An 18,007-nucleotide genomic window follows, 5' to 3' on the forward strand; every position below is an offset into this window, starting at 1 on the left:
TGCCTGGAGGAGTGGGTAAGATCACCATTAGATCACTGAGTTTTCAAAATTATGGAGTCTGCTTACTGTTTACATAGTAACATAGTAGTGACGGCAGAAAAAGACCAAATGGTTCACCCAGCTACCCAGCAAGCTTCCCATGGTAGTAAATGCCGCAACGTGCAGGGTACTCCATGTTTTTGTTAAGGGTAGTAACTGCCGCTCCATGCAGGTTACCTCTAGGCCCACTAGCCCCATGCCTCTTTTCATTCATTCCCATCCTCTAGCCTTTAGGGATCCACAGTGTTTATCCCATACCCCTTAGAAATCCTTCACGGTTTTAGTCTTCACCACTTCCTCTGGAAGGTCATTCCAGGCATCCACCACCCTCTCCGTGAAGAAATATTTTCTGACATTGGTTCTAAATCTTCCTCCCTGGAGTTTCAAATCGTGACCCCTAGTTCTACTAAATTGTTTCCAATGGAAAAGGTCTGTTGTTGATAATGGATCATTAAAAACCTTTCAAGTATCTGAAGGTCTGTATCATATCACCACTGCTGCTCCTCTCCTCCAGGGTATACATTTTCAGGTTCTTCAACCTTTCCTCATAAGTCATTTGATGGAGACCAGCCACCATTTTGATCGCCCTTCTCTGGACTGCCTCGATTCTGTCTCTGTCCTTTATGAGATACAGTCTCCAGAACTGAACACAGAACTCCAGGTGAGGCCTCACCAAGGACCTGTAGAAGGGAATTATCACATCCCTTTTCTTATTAGATATTCCTCTCTCTATGCAGCCCAGCATTGTTCCTGCCTTCCCACACTTTCTCATTGAACATAAGACTTGCCATACTGGGTCAGATCAAGGATTCATCAAGCCAGGTATCCTGTTTCCAACAGTGGCCAATCCAGGTCACAAGTACCCGCCAGGATCCCAAGGAGCAGATAGATTCCAAGTTGCTTATACTAAGAATAAGCAGTGGATATCTGCAATTCCACCTTTATAATGGTTTATGGACTTTTCTTTCAGGAACTTTTCCAATCCGTTTTTAAACACAGCTACACTAATAGCTTTCACCACATCCTCTGGCAGTGAATTCCAGAGCTTAATATGCATTGAGTAAAAAAATATTTTCTCTTATTAGTTTAGTATTACCTAGTAACTTTATTGTGTATCCCCTAATCTTTGTACTTTTTGAAAGAGTAGACAACTGATTAATATTTACTCATTTCATTCCACTCATTTTATAAACCTCTATCATATGTCCCCTCAGCCATCTTTTCTCCAAGCTGAAGAGTCTTAACCTCTTCAACCTTTCCTCATTGCTCAGTGTTCAATCTAGATGCATCTCGTGCAACAAAAATTCTGCCAGGAGGGGAGTCGCTTCTCAAACAGCTGGCGAGAGAACTAGTTCCTCCACATCAATTTGGCTAGGAATTCTACTCACACTACTTCCGGAGGACTTAGACTCAACCTAGATTTTAAAAGCCTGAACATGCATAATACTTTGGGAGAAATTCAAAATTAATTCCCGTCTCACAATTCTCCTCCCCATCCAAACAGGGGAGTGGATGTGCGCTTTGGATCTATGGAATGCTTGGTCATCACCAAGAGCCTAGATGTAATAAGAACATAAGAAATTGCCATACTGGGTCAGACCAAGGATCCATCTAGCCCAGCATCCTGTTTCCAAAAGTGGACAATCCAGGCTACAAGTACCTGGCAAGTACCCAAACACTAAGTAGATCCTGTGCTACTGATGCCAGTAATAGCAGTGGCTATTCCCTAAGTCAACTTGATTAATGGCAGTTAATGGACTTCTCCAAGAACTTATCCAAACCTTTTTTAAACCCAGCTACACTAACTACACTAACCACATCCTCTGGAAATAAATTCCAAAGCTTAATTGTGCGGTGAGTGAGAGAGAATTTTCTCCGATTAGTTTTAAATGTGCTACTTGCTAACTTCATGGAGTGCCCCCTAGTCCTTCTGTTATCCAAAAGAGTAAATAACCGATTCATATATAACCGTTTTAGACCTCTAATGGAATATTCTTAGGTCATATGACATCTTTGAACAAGCCTTTGTTTTTGCCAAAGCACAGGGCCGGAACTTTAGGGACCTGTTGGTTGAAACGTCAGATTGTAACATAGTCGATTCAACCTTAGTAACACATGGCCAAATATGTATGCGGTAACACTGGTCTACAGCCAAAATGCTTCCGAAATGAATGTAGTCAAACTTTATAAATCTGGGTCATTGAGAATGAAAATGATGCTTAAATGTTATACTTGAACTTGGTTAGTGGACCTTTGGGTCGTGGAGAGAGCTGACTCCACCCACAGGGAGGAGCCTGTGGGGATTCTCCACGACAGGAGGGGTCTCAGCAGTGATGGATACAGGAGACAGAGAGGTATTTATTATACAGCAAAGAGAAACCTGAGGAGCGAGTTTGTAGTCTCAGTCCTGGAGTAGGAAGACCTGAGATGGATTCTCCGGTAGTGGTCTGCAAAGCAGGGTAACCAGGCAAATACTTGCTTCTTGTTAAATAAATAAATAAATAGGTCTTGTGCGAGGTAGCTCCGGTAGTGGTCCGCAGCACTGGGTAGGCCGGAGATAGATGTTGGCAGCAGGCACAAGGCAGCGTGGATCCAGTAGTGGTCTGCAGAGTGATGTGACCCAAGGATCTGCACGGCAAGAAAGAAGCCGAGTTGAAGATCAGGTCTAGTACTCACTTCTTAGTGTTGCAGTAGAGATATCGTGGTAGCAGTAGCGGAGACCCGGAGCAGGAATACTGAAGGGTCATCCGAGAAGTAGTGAGAGGTACTCACTGAGCTGGAGAAGGTGAGACTCGCAGAGAAGGCTCTCCGAGGTGCGAATAGCCCTGTATGCAGCAAGGCCCCTGAGGAGCAGGTACCTGAGTCACTCAGTCTGGAACGCAGGAACAGCGAGGCGAAGCATCTCTGAGGAAAGGAATTGAGCAAGATGGAATCCTTGCTAACTCGTAGGTAGGAAAGTCCAGTAGGCTTAAGTACACGTAGGCAGTGATGTCATGCGGAAGGGACGCCCCCGAGGTTCTCGCCATGACGTGGATAAGACGGAGGCCACGCCCATGCCTTAAGTTACACCAGATTCAAGATGGCGACCGGGATCGCCCACGCCATCCCGGGAACACCAGGGAGGTCGGCGTGCAGAGGCAGAGGTGGCCATCTTAGCCAGAATTGGAGCTATAGGGCAAAATGAGGTGAGCAGCCAAGGTCGCAGCCATCTGCGACTGGGCGCAACATTAAAATTGTTGATTGGCTTTAGTTTTCAAGATATACTGCGGGGTCAATATGTATATGACCTTTGACTTGGGAATTGTGGAGGATAAGTGAGCTAAGAAGGGAAAGGATCTCAAATTAAACCAGAAATGACTAATATGTATCTTTGACTGACTCTATGAATAAATCTATCACTGGGTTTGGACAGTAGTTGCTCTTTGGGCACAACAATGAATGATGCAATCTGAAGCTTATATTGCATCATTGGCCCGACAGTTATTGGGGCCTGGGAGGAAAAGTGTTCAGCATCCAGCATTTGTTGAATCAAGGAAGATTTTGTTACCACCCTTATCCATCAAACTGGGTCTGATGAAGAACTTTGTCAAGACCATATTTAAAATCAAAGTCGTCCTCAAGTACCTCAGTGGTAAATTTCCAGGGTTAAATGAAGCTAAGATAAAGGAAGGTGTCATTGTTGGCCCTCCAGATTCGTGAATGTCTTTGAGATGATGCATTTAACCATGCATTACATGGCAAGAAAAAGACTGCATGGAAAGTCTTCCAGTTAGTGGTAACAAATTTTCTTGGAAATAACAAGGCAGAAAACTACAAAGAATTGATTGAAAACCACATCAAGGCATACAAAGCCTTGGCTGCAGCATGGCACTAAAGATACATTTTCCGTGCACTCATCTTGATTTTTTTTCCACCAAACTCTGGAGTAGTGAGCGATGAGCATGACAAGCAATTTCACCAGGACATTATAGCAATGGAAAAACAATATCAGGGCAAATGTAGCACATCAATGCTAGCAGACTATTGCTGGATAGTGACAAGAGATGTTCCATTTAATTAATACAAGACAAGAAGAGCCAAGTAGCCACTGAATGAGGACTAAACTATGAATGATGACATCATCCACGAAGGCTTTGAGAGAATATCCCTGTTGGGCAGTTTTTACAGCTGCACCACCTCTACTCTACTGTAGAAGAATTTAGATATCAGGAAGTTAATATGCAGAATCAATTTTTTCAAAGAGGATATCTTTGTAAGATCATTAAAAGAGCTTATAAGAGGGCCCTATTTGCAAATTGCGAGCTGTTGCTAACTACTTCCCAAAAAAAACATATTGATCGGCAGATATGCATCATACCTTTTTCTACTTGTACTAGAGAAATACAAGATGATATTTTGAAACCCTGGAATATTCTTAGGTCATATGACATCTTTGAACAAGCCCCTGTTTTTGCTAAAACTCGGGGCTGGAACCTTAGGGACCTGTTGTTGATACGTCAGATTGTAACATAGTCGATTCAACCTTTAGTAACACATGGCCAATATGCATGTGGTAAATGTGCTGTTTGTCCAAATGTGTTAAACGTTTATTTGTGAGTTCCAACGTACCTTTCTGCCCATTAAGCATACTCTTCATAGTATGATGCATGTGAAACATCACAAGAGTTTATGCTATCCTTTGTCCTTGCCATAAATTATATATTGGGCATACTAAGAAGGATATGATAACCATTATCATACAACATAAGAGCTGCATTAGATCACAAAAATTGGATTCTCCATTAGTATCACATTGGATAAATCAGCATTCTGTTGATCAGCTGCGTTTTTTTTTTTATAATCCATCATGTTCCTATGAGGAGGGGTGGTAATGTCTCTTTATGCCTGCGCCGCAAAAATCAATCTTCAATTTTTAAATGGCAAACTGTTCATCCATTAGGCTTAAATCAAGCCATTGAATGGGAAGCCGGTGCGCACACATGGACGCCTGATTTTATAACGTGCGCGTGCAAGGGGATGCACAATTGTGCAACTTGCATGTGCCGACGCCCGCAGCCTTCCCCCGTTCCCGCCCCCCCCCCCCCCCCCCCCCGGACCTTTGTCCTACCTTCTGCGCCTGCCGGCACCTGGCTGGCACGCAATCCTCCGACACAGCAGCAAATGGCCGCTGTGCCGGAGGTCTCTGGCCCCACCCCGCCCCCTGGACCGCCCCGCCCCTTTGCCAAAGCCCCGGGACTTAGATGCGTCCCAGGGCTTTACGCTCATCGCCGGGCCTTTCTAAAATAGGCCTGGCGTGCATAATCCCATGGATTTACGGGCGTAGGTTTTTAAAAATCTGGCCCTAAGGGAGGATGCAGTTGAAGAAGGCCTTTCATAAATCGAGAAATTAGAGTATGTGCTGAAATGGAGAAACTAGTGTCCTTATCATGGTAGGCTTCTATAGCACTTAAATGGACTTTTATGGAAGACGTTGCTAATCCAGACTTTGACAGGTGGAGCAAGTAGTTAAGTAACTCCTTCAGTGAAGAAGAGGACTGATGGCATTTATGGCATACCATGCTGCGCAGCATTTCCATTTCAAGGAATAGTTGCAGCAAGTTGATGGTTTCCTTGCCGCTATAATTACCTCTTGAACGGACAGCAGGAGAACCAAGCCCCTTAAAACTTCACGTTCAACATCCAAGCAGTCAGATGTAGAGACGAATGGAGAGGATGAAGACGGGATTCCTCTGCCTGAGTCAGGAGGTCTGGGTCCCGACCTAGAGGTATTGGCTGTTTCTCGGAATACTGCACTAGATAAGCATACAAAGGCTGTCTCAGCCATGCAGGAGGTAAGAGTATCATCCATGCTCTGTCCTGAATCAGTTTTTGGACCATCTGCGACATGAGTAGTATGTGAGGATATGTGTATAGTAGACTGGTCGTCCACGATAGAAGGAATGTGTCCTGTGTCATAGGAAAATGTGGGAGGGAGGTTCTGGAAGCCAAATTTAGGCTCTTAGGTAGAAAGCTTAAATCCAGAACCTCCAGGGTAGCGTTCTCTGAAATGCTCCCTGTTCCACGCGCAGGTCACCAGAGGCAGGCAGGAGTCTCAATGCGTGGATGAGACGATGGTGCAAGGAAGAGGGATTCAGTTTTGTTAGGAACTGGGGAACCTTTTGGGGAAGGGGGAGTCTCTTCCGAAGGGATGGGCTCCACCTTAACCAGGGTGGAACCAGACTGCTGGCGCTAACCTTTAAAAAGGAGATAGAGCAGCTTTTAAACTAGAACAAAGGGGAAAGCCTACAGTCGCTCAGCAGCGCATGGTTCGGAGAGAGGTATCTTTAAAGGATACTAATGATGCATTAGAATTAGGGCATCCCGACAGTGAGGTTTCAATAATTAGAAAAGTAGTCCAAGTGCCTGTAACTAAAAACTCACCTGAGCTATCTTATCCCTATCAATTAAAAAGCAGAATGAAACAAAAAGCAAACTTTGAAATGTTTGTATGCTAATGCCAGAAGTCTAAGAAGTAAGATGGGAGAATTAGAATGTATAGCAGTGAATGATGACATAGACTTAATTGGCATCTCGGAGACATGGTGGAAAGAGGATAACCAATGGGACAGTGCTTACCGGGGTACAAATTATATCGCAATGACAGAGAGGAGCACTCGGGAGGAGGTGTGGCGCTTTATGTCCGGGATGGCATAGAGTCCAACAGGATAAACATCCTGCATGAGACTAAATACAAAATTGAATCTTTATGGGTAGAAATCCCTTGTGTGTCAGGGAAGATTATAGTGATAGGGGTATACTACCATCCACCTGGTCAAGATGGTGAGACGGACAGTGAAATGCTAAGAGAAATTAGGGAAGCTAACCAAATTGGTAGTGCGGTAATAAAGGGAGACTTCAATTACCCCAATATTGACTGGGTAAATGTATCATCGGGTTATGCTAGAGAGAGAACGTTCCTGGATGGAATAAATGATAGCTTTGTGGAGCAATTGGTTCAGGAACAGACGAGAGAGGGAGCAATTTTAGATCTAATTCTCAGTGGAGCACAGGACTCTGTGAGAGAGGTAACGGTGGTGGGGCTGCTTGGCAATAGTGATCATAATATGATCAAATTTGATTTAATGACTGGAAGAGGAACAGTGTGCAAATCCAAGGCTCTCGTGCTAAACTTTCAAAAGGGAAACTTTGATAAAATGAGAAAAATTGTTAGAAAAAAACTGAAAGGAGCAGCTACAAAAGTAAAAAATGTCCAAGAGGCGTGGTCATTGTTAAAAAATACCATTCTAGAAGCACAGTCCAGATGTATTCCACACATTAAGAAAGGTGGAAAGAAGGCAAAACGATTACCGGCATGGTTAAAAGGGGAGGTGAAAGAAGCTATTTTAGCCAAAAGATCTTCATTCAAAAATTGGAAGAAGGATCCAACAGAAGAAAATAGGATAAAGCATAAAGATTGCCAAGTTAAATGTAAGACATTGATAAGACAGGCTAAGAGAGAATTTGAAAAGAAGTTGGCTGTAGAGGCAAAAACTCATAGTAAAAACTTTTTAAAATATATCCGAAGCAGAAAGTCTGTGAGGGAGTCAGTTGGACCGTTAGATGATCGAGGGGTTAAAGGGGCACTTAGAGAAGATAAGGCCATCGCAGAAAGATTAAATGATTTCTTTGCTTTGGTGTTTACTGAAGAGGATGTTGGGGAGGTACCCGTGATGGAGAAGGTTTTCATGGGTAATGATTCAGATGGACTGAATCAAATCACGGTGAACCTAGAAGATGTGGTAGGCCTGATTGACAAACTGAAGAGTAGTAAATCACCCGGACCGGATGGTATACACCCCAGAGTTCTGAAGAAACTAAAAAATGAAATTTTAGACCTATTAGTAAAAATTTGTAACTTATCATTAAAATCATCCATTGAACGTGAAGGCTGGAGGATAGCAAATGTAACCCCAATATTTAAAAAGGGTTCTAGGGGCGATCCGGGAAACTACAGACCGGTTAGCCTGACTTCAATGCCAGGAAAAATAGTGGAAAGTGTTCTAAACATCAAAATCACAGAACATATAGAAAGACATGGTTTAATGGAACAAAGTCAGCATGGCTTTACCCAGGGCAAGTCTTGCCTCACAAATCTGCTTCACTTTTTTGAAGGAGTTAATAAACATGTGGATAAAGGTGAACCGGTAGATATATAGTATACTTGGATTTTCAGAAGGCGTTTGACAAAGTTCCTCATGAGAGGCTTCTAGGAAAAGTAAAAAGTCATGGGATAGGTGGCGATGACCTTTCATGGATTGCAAACTGGCTAAAAGACAGGAAACAGAGAGAAGGATTAAATGGACAATTTTCTCAGTGGAAGGGAGTGGACAGTGGAGTGCCTCAGGGATCTGTATTGGGACCCTTACTTTTCAATATATTTATAAATGATCTGGAAAGAAATACGACGAGTGAGATAATCAAATTTGCAGATGACACAAAATTGTTCAGAGTAGTTAAATCACAAGAAGATTGTGATAAATTGCAGGAAGACCATGTGAGACTGGAAAATTGGGCATCCAAATGGCAGATGAAATTTAATGTGGATAAGTGCAAGGTGATGCATATAGGGAAAAATAACCCATGCTATAATTACACAATGTTGGGTTCCATATTAGGTGCTACAACCCAAGAAAGAGATCTAGGTGTCATAGTGGATAACACATTGAAATCGTCGGTTCAGTGTGCTGCGGCAGTCAAAAAAGCAAACAGAATGTTGGGAATGGTGAATAAAACGGAAAATGTCATAATGCCTCTGTATTGCTCCATGGTGAGACCGCACCTTGAATACTGTGTACAATTCTGGTTGCCGCATCTCAAAAAAGATATAATTGCGATGGAGAAGGTACAGAGAATGGCTACCAAAATGATAAGGGGAATGGAACAACTCCCCTATGAGGAAAGACTAAAGAGGTTAGGACATTTCAGCTTGGAGAAGAGACGACTGAGGGAGGATATGATAGAGGTGTTTAAAATCATGAGAGGTCTAGAATGGGTAGATGTGAATCGGTTATTTACTCTTTCGGATAGTAGAAAGACTAGGGGGCACTCCATGAAGTTAGCATGGGGCACATTTAAAACTAATCAGAGAAAGTTCTTTTTTACTCAATGCACAATTAAACTCTGGAATTTGTTGCCAGAGAATGTGGTTAGTGCAGTTAGTATAGCTGTGTTTAAAAAAGGATTGGATAAGTTCTTGGAGGAGAAGTCCATTACCTGCTATGAAGTTCACCTAGAGAATAGCCACTGCCAATAGCAATGGTAACATGGAATAGACTTAGTTTTTGGGTACTTGCCAGGTTCTTGTGGCCTGGATTGGCCACTGTTGTAAGCAGGATGCTGGGCTTGATGGACCCTTGGTCTGACCCAGTATGGCATTTTCTTATGTTCTTATGTGTCTTTCTGTGACGACTGGGTTAAATGGTGCAAAATTGGTTCACCTTCTGGTTGTGTTCTGACGCAAATAGGTCTATCCAAGGAAGACCCCATTCTAGAAAAATCTTGTCTGCCACTGTCTGACTGAAGGACCACTCGTAGGGATGAAAGACATTTTCTTAGGTGATCCACCAGCACATTTGCCATGCCAGGAAGATAGGTCGCCTGGAGGGAAATCGAGCAATGGATGGCCCATTCCCATATCAGCACAGCTTCCTTGCAGAGTATCCAGGAACCCAAGCCTCCCTATTTGTTTAGGTAGAGCATGGCATCCTGATTGTCCATGTGAATCATGACCACTTGCCCTTGCAAAAAATGGCTGAAAGCGATCAGAGCATTTCTGATAGCTCTGAATTCCAGGAAGTTGATTTGGTGGGTCTTGCCTTTTAATGACCAAACGCCTTTAGTCTTATAATAAAGATGTGCTCCCCACCCCTGAGTGGACGCATCGGTGGTGAGATGAACTGGTGCGGGATCTGTAAAGAAGTGCCCTTTCAGTTAGCACTTCTACTGTAGCCACCATGCTACGTCATCTTCATGGATTTTGTCATGATCAACCTGGTCGTCAGAGGTTGATAATATTGTGACCATTGGTTCTTTAGACCCCAATGAGGCCGTTCATATGTAATCGTGTGAGATACCACATGTATGGCAGCTGCCATATGTCCCAGCATTACTAACATCTAATGCACTGTCATGACCTACACAGTAAGTGGGATCCAAGGCGATGCATTCTCAAGATCCTGTATTCTAGCAAGAAAGTTTTCACTTGAACTGAGTCTATTTTGGCTCCTCTGAATTGTAGGATATGAATTGGTTTGAATTCTGACTTTTTGTAATTGATGAGGCAACCTAAAGATTATAGACAATTTATCATTTTCTGGAGATCAGTCTGAAGGGCTGACTGGTTGGGGTAAACTATTAGCCAGTCATCCAGGTAGGGAAAAACTCAAGTTCCCTGTTGTCTTAAATGAGCCACAGCCACTACAAGACATTTGGTGAAGACTCTGGGGGTAGAGGACAAACCAAAGGGGAGCACCTGGTATTGGTAATGATTGGAGTCTACCTGAAATTAGAGTATTGCCAACAGGGTGGTTAGATCAGAATGATGAACCCTTCGACTGACCCAGCATGGGAGTGTAAGTGTTCTTGAGGTCCGAGAGCACATCCAGTCGTTCCGCTGGATGAACGGCAGCATGGTCTTCAGGGAAATCATTTTGAATTTTTTCCTCTGTAGGTGTGTGTTGAGGGATCTAAGGTCTAGAATTGAACAGAGCCCTCCTGAGCGTTTCAGTATGAGGGTGTATTGAGAATAGTAGCGGGTGTCGATCTGGTGAGTTGACACCTTCTGAATGGCTTTTTGTTGTAACAACTTTTGTTACTCTTGATTTAACAGGGTTGACTGGAAAAGGTTCCTCCTGGTACCAGGAAGGTGGAGAAGATTGGGATAATACTTGAAATCCAAGTGTTAAACCTGATGAATGATATTGAGAACCCAGTTGTTGGATGTTATTCGCTTCCATTCCACTAAAATGTGGCGCAGTCTGCCTCCTCCTGGAGATGGGGTTGTGGCTGTGCTTGGCTCAAAAAGACTGTGGAGGCTTGGGGGCAGGTGGTTTTGTGGGCTTCTGCTGTCTGCAGTCCCATTGACGCCCGCAAGGTTGCATTGCCTGAGATTGCAGGTTGGTTGCTGATATTGTTGGTATGAATTCATTCTGTACATTGGGAAATGCTTATACGGCTTCCTCTGGTAATAAGACTTGTGGTACTCTGGGTAGAACTGTTTAGATGCGCCCTGAGAATTCAGCAATGTTGACAACGATTGTACTGCCACATTTTGTTCTTTAATCTGAGATACTATCTCTCTTCTCAACTTGTCTTCGAATAGGTTCTTGCCTGAAAATGGCAGGTCTGCCAGTTTTTCATGGATGTCTTCGCGAATCAAGCTGGATCGTAGCTATGCTATACTGGAGCCACAATGGACATAGCTGAAGTGCAAGAAGTCTTGAATGACTCATATACTGCTCTCAGAAGATGTCACAGTCCCTCTTCCAGATCGTGGAGAGGTTGCAGTGATATTTGTTGACCTGTCTCCGAATGAATGAAGGGTTTTAACTGTTGGAGGCATTCATACAGGTATTGCACCATGCAAAATTGATGCTGTTGTGTTCTGGAAGTCAACATGGCACCCTGGAAGAAGACTTTTTTCCAAACTCATCCAGGAGCATGTGATCCCTGCCTGGAGGAGCAGGAAGAATAAAGCTTCGCCTTTTTTGCTTTCCATCGTGGACCCCACAATGACTAATGCTTGAGGCAGATGAACTACGTCATAGGTTAACGACGTCTGCAGGTAAAATTTGAGATCTAACTTCCTTGACACAGGAAGATTAGATTGAGGGGACTCCCAAGTCTTCGAAAGTATGGCGTCTAAAACCTTACATGATGGAAGAGCCAAAGGTTTTGCCGGAACCTCAAGCATTTTCAGACTTCCAAATGCCTCCAGTCAGAGGTCTGGTAATTTTTGATCTTCCACATTCAACATTGCTTCCAGCTTCACAAAACGGGAATACGTAAGGTCCTCCAGTGGTGATGTATAATCTGGATGGTCATCCGGCAGATCTGACGGGATGCCCATAGAACTGACCAGAGACTGATCAGTGGGGAAACGTGGTGCTCTGGTGGAGATTCCCGAGGAGCAGGTCCATTTGACAGATCTGGATCCAGTGACATGGGTTGCATTGGGGACATTTGTAATTGATGGGAATCTCTGACCTCTTGGTTCCCCATCATGTCCCTGAAATCAGGTAACTGAGGAGGTGGAACTTATGGGTGTAAAGCAGAGAAGAGACACTTAATAATCAACAAAATTTGTTGCATGGCTTCATTGGACTGGCTCACTGGAAACACTGGAAGGGGGCATCTCCTGCTCTCTCCTGGTAGCAGAAGAAGACGTCCCTTTACTATATGGATGAATGGCCGCCAATAAGATGTCTGATGGCTGTTGACGGTGGCCTTTGGAATCCATTTCTGGCATTGTTCATCTGTCCCTTGGAGAAAACAACTCCTGAAAAATGGAGTCTCTATGACATAAATGAATCAAGATGTCTGAGAAGAGACTCTGTTCCCTTTATATGGAAGAGGATGCAGACCTCAATGAGAGATTTTGAAGGTGAAGACCATGGCGGATGAGATAAGATGTCTCTAAAATTAGATCCACATCTCTCGCATGATGAGGTGACCAGGAAGAGTCCATCTTTCTCCTTATTTTTGTTTTGGAGCCTGGTACTCCAATTGCATGACTGACAATCCAGTCCAGTCTGAGGAACTAGTTTGGGGTCATTCCTTTCATGGAGACGACACTTGCGTCGTGGAAGTTGTCTGAGTCACAGGTTTCTGGACCCTTGCAGGTCTCTGCACATCAGTGCCCACTTTGTGGTATTACGTTGAATCGGTGTGACTTTCCAGAGCTGTCTTCTCTAGTTTGTGCGTCAGTGCGTCATGGAATGACTTGGTTGATGTGACACAGCTCTCGCTGTGTGATGCTTTCACTGTTGCTTGCATCAGTGTGTCATGTTGCTTCACGATGGGCAAGTGGCCCTACTTTCTTGTCAAAGTGTACCATGCATCGACACTGACAACGCTCTTACAGCCAGTGCTGATTGCTCCTGCTGGCATGGGGCTTCAACAGGCTTCGACTTGGGGTGTTTAGGTGCTGCTGCAACCTTTATCCCCTGATGCCTCACTCACCCTGGTTAAGGAAATGGGCGTCTGGTGGGCAACTAGCCTATTCATATGTTTCGACGCCACTGACAATGGCTCCATAGATGCTGACCTCCTGTGCGAGTCCTGGAGGTTTTGTTTTGATTCTGGAGAAGAATGGGTGGAGTGCTTCAGAGATGGAGCTTAGCTTCTCAAGGCCAAAGATTCACCTTCTCTCAATTAAGCTATTTTGGCGGCCTTTTGCTGTTGAGCTCGCAGCAACCTCCATCCGCAGTTGCTGCATGAGGCCTGGTCATGGTCTAGGTAGAGGTCTAGGTAGAGGTAGCAATAATTGTGACCGTCAGTGATGAACATATGTCTGCACTGACAGTACTTAAATCCAGGTTTCTTGGACATTATGGTAGCATGGATCATGGTTAGTATCTATAAGATACTAACCATGATCCATAATCTGCTTTACAATACAAATACTGTTTGGCTTTGTTCACTATTACGTATCTATAAACCTTCAAGACAACTCCGTTCGATGGACAAATGCATTTTAGAAATTCCTTCAGTCAAATCAGCAACCCTGGCTTTAACTCGAAAGCGTGCTTTTTCTGTGGCTGACCCAACCCAGTGGAATGCTTTACCTGACCACATAAGATTGACAGTTAATCATAACGAATTTAAGAAAAAACTGAAAACTCATCTTTTTGCTAAAGCATTCAATAACCAGTAACCCAATTTGCTGAATCATTTACCAGATTTGATGTACCTAATGTATTTAATGTGACTGTTTTGTCCTATTTTTATGAGTGTAATGTTGTAAACCGCCTAGACGGGCAGATACCTGTCTTATTCGTGTGGTATATAAGAATTTTAAATAAATAAACACAAAAGTGCTGTTTGGGGATCCCTAGTGCGAATAGAAAAAGGGCAAAAAAAGGCCTAGAAAAACCTGAGGAGAACAAAGAGGAGCTAAACGTGTCCGTGCGAAAGCGTGGAAAAATTAAGACTGAGGAGACTGATGATACGCTTTGCGCAGGAACTGCCATACAGGCGCAGCAGAGCAAAGCTCTGAATTCTTGGAGAGAGAGCTCTGCACGTGTGCCATCCGATGGTGTCACCCAGACAGCATGGCTATTTCAGCCTGTTTATTGATTGAAAAATGGCTTTTACACACGTAGCCTCAGTTTATTGATAGTGGACTTAGCCGAGGCACCTACTTATACCCCCTTTCTCTGCCAAATACAGAGTGCACGGGTATACAGCGCATGTGCTTTCACCCTGATTCTTTGTCACAGTGCTCGTACTTTCATCCTTTTACTTCACCAGATCCAGACTGCACGGTTGCATTGCACGTGTACTTTTACCCTGTCACAGTACGCATACGTTTCTCATTTCTCCATCATGATGCATGTAGTTTCACCCATTTCCTCTTGTCTTGGTGTGCATGCTTTCATCTCACCAACTTGCAGCAAACGTGCAAAACGACTAATTCCTTTTAATTACCATCCGTGAGGGACAATTTTGGGTGGGATACAGAGAAGAGGGTAGAAACAACTGAAAATCAATCACCGCATGCCTCAAGAGCTGATGGTAAGTATGCTTTTTCGAGCATGACATACACAGTGACAATCCCGTGTCTGACAAATTTTATAGAGAGATTCTTCATTTGGTTTCTGTAGGTAGGATGTGTTAGGGCTTTAATCCTTAAAGGAGCTGCCACAATTAGACTTCGGTCATTCATTTCAATTTGCTCCTAAGGTTTTTATTTTCTCACAAATGCCAAGATGCCATGCCATACTATGCCTCCCTTTTATATTAAGGATTGTTACTGTCACTAACCTGGCAGGACACAGCCAATATCTTTCCTTACTTTGCCATTGCTCTTTGTTTACATTTTTTTTTTTCTACCTCAATCTAGGTCGTTGGAAGAGGAGCCTTTGGAGTGGTCTGCAAAGCAAAATGGCGAGGGAAAGATGTGGCCATCAAACAAATAGAAAGTGAATCCGAGAGGAAAGCTTTCATCGTAGAGGTATTGTAACTGGAGCACAAGTTTTTGTTGAGGGGTTTTTTTGTGTGATTTTTCAGGTTTTATTATTTTTTAATTAATAGCTGACATTTTGCATGATGGGCGGTCTAGAGAAATAAAAACTGTCATACAAAATTCCAAGATGCTGCTGTTCTAGAATGAGGTCAAACAGGTCCTGAAAAAACCTTCTTATTGCAGGCATAATGAAAAGATGGTTCTGCACGGAAAGGGTGTTGGCTACTGAGAACGGCCACTGAGAGGAAGCAAACGTGGTATTGGATGCCTTGCATATGCACAAACAGTCCCTGCCTGTGGGGAAGCAAAGATAAAGCCAGGGATCTGTGGTATTGCAGCAGGAAGCGAGAAGGGGCAGTCTCAATGAACCTTGAAGTCTGGCTCTGCCCTCATATACTGTGGGGAGGGTTTTCTTCCATTGCTCCTTCAGCCTTACTGGATCTCGGGGTCTTTTAAGTACGAAAGACACCAAAGCCCCCCCAGTCCCCTTTCTTTATTTTAATGGATTTATTGAGAGCGTTTTATCAGATTAAACTTAATATTAACTTGTGCTTTGAGTATGCCGGCACCGACCAATGAATTGTAAGGCCTTTTGCCCAGCAAATGTTTTTGTTAAAGAAGGAAATACAACTTTTCCCGTTGATAGCAGGGCTGAATTAGCCATATTGTCATGGGATCTGTCAATCAGGCCCGGGAGGCGGAGCTTGTCAAAGCAGAGATTAGACTTTTGGTCTCTGCGGCTGCGCGTGTGTTCCCGCGCAGGAAAGTAACAGATTCTCCTCAGTCTGTTTTTTCCGCAAGCGGGATCGCACGCAGGGCTGACTTCTCCTCAGTGTTTTATTGTTTTTTCTTATGTCAAAAACGTCAGGTTTTAAACCTTGTACTTGTGGCAAGGTAATGTCTGTCACGGATGGCCATGACCAATGTTACCGATGCCTGGGGCCAGAGCACAATTTAAAAAATTGTGAGTTTTGTTCCCGAATGTCCCCAAGAGCCCAAAAATAGCGGGCTTATAGGATACGGAAATTTTTCAGTTTTTCGGAGGCTCATTCTTTGCCTGGCCCCTCGACAGCAATGGCTTCCTCACAGAAACGAGCATCGTCGTGGGATCCTCAACCCTCCAGGCTTGGAGGTAAGGACTTGCTGAGACAAAATAGGCCAACGGATCCAAAAGGACTGACAGAGCCTCAGCAATCGGCACAGGAAACAATGGCGCCTAAATCTTTGGCGCCTACAACTTATGCGCCCAAAGTATCTTCTGTGCCTAAATCACCGTCTGCTCATAAATCTTCTGCACCCAAAACGATATCTGCGCACAAGACATCGCCGCACACAGCACCGAAGACGTCTGCGCGCACGGCGCCAAGCACTTCTGCACGATCGACGCCGGAAACAACGGTGCCGGAGATATCTGCTTGCAGGGCGCTGAAGACTTATACGCACAAGTCAACATATGCGCATAATTTACAGAAAACATTGGAGCACAAGGCGCCGAAACATTCAATACCACACCGGTTAAAACAAATACATCAGTTTCCTGAGATACTGCATTCAACCTCTTCAGATTCCAATTCTACAGAGGTGGAATCAAAATGTATAAGACGATCGCCGTTGGGAACTGGAATCCCCAAAGGACGCCATCACCATAGGCGGTCATGTCACTCACATCAAAAGGACAGGAAGACGAGGGACACATGGGAAATGAGTCCTTCTACTTCTAGGTCATCCCATACACGAAGTGCAGGCACCTTATCTCGTAGAGACATCATTCAAATCACTTCCTCTGCTGCATCTACATCCTCAGATAATTCTGTTAAGACTACAGAGGGCAAGATGCCCTCAAGATGCCAAGTGCTTCCCCTCAAATTCCTATGGTGCAACCTAAAGCATGTGAGTTACTAAAACAATTTGGTCGTTTAACAATGCCGCCTCAAACAAAAGAGGCATTTTATCAATTATCCCAGTCGTTGGCAGGTTTTTACGAAACACTTCAATCATCTTTTAAGATGTCTAATGAAATATCTGTGAGTTCCCTGGAACACAAACTACATACCTCTAGAGAACCATCGGTGGAGCCTCCAGCATCCCCAATAGCAAAACGTCCAATGTAACCAATTCAACAGCAAGATACATCTATCGATTCTCTGTCTCCGCAACCATCCCCATCCTCATCTACCGGATTTCCATCAGATCCGCAGGAACAACCGCACGAACCGTATTCCCCTCCAGAGGACCTGACATATCCAAAATTTTTAGAAAAATTGGGAACGATATTACATCTGGAGGTACAAAAGGAGACAGACCCTAGATCAGAAAGCTTTAGTCTCCTGAAGATTTTCGATACTCTGGGAGAACCAACATCTCTCCCACCACAAGAACTATTACACACAGTCTTACAGGAATCTTGGGAAACACCTTATTCCCTGTCAGCGGTTTCAAAGAAAACTGATATAAAACTTTGCATGCGCAAAACATCACCTTACTCTATATCACAACTACCACATGCGTCAATTGTGGTAGAGTCTGCAATGCAAAGATTCAAAAAGGCAAAGTCGCATGCCTCATGTCCACCAGGCAAAGACAACCGATATTTAGATGAGTTGGGCAGTAAGATATACCACAACTCAATGTTGAATGCCCGCATTATGCACCATCAATTCTACATAGTACAATATCTCTATAAGTACATACAAGCCACAAAAGGTATGCTTTCCTCGACTGCAGATCAGATACCACCGCCTCTTC

General features: G+C 43.8%; 1 protein-coding gene across 3 annotated transcripts in view; it reads left to right on the top strand.

The window, feature by feature from the left end:
* Positions 1 to 18,007, top strand: part of MAP3K7 (mitogen-activated protein kinase kinase kinase 7) — a 206,528-nt gene that overhangs the window by 13,501 nt on the left and 175,020 nt on the right. For all 3 annotated transcript variants that reach the window (XR_003855623.1, XM_029595409.1, XM_029595408.1), the window contains exon 2: positions 15,140 to 15,250. Coding sequence is in view for 2 of the 3 variants with exons in the window: in XM_029595409.1 (XP_029451269.1) it covers positions 15,140 to 15,250 (111 nt within the window). In the remaining variant the exon portion in view is untranslated. The remainder of the gene's footprint in view (positions 1 to 15,139; positions 15,251 to 18,007) is intronic.

This window comes from Rhinatrema bivittatum, chromosome 3, assembly GCF_901001135.1.
Source record: "Rhinatrema bivittatum chromosome 3, aRhiBiv1.1, whole genome shotgun sequence".
In the NCBI taxonomy this organism is placed as follows: Eukaryota; Metazoa; Chordata; class Amphibia; order Gymnophiona; family Rhinatrematidae; genus Rhinatrema; species Rhinatrema bivittatum.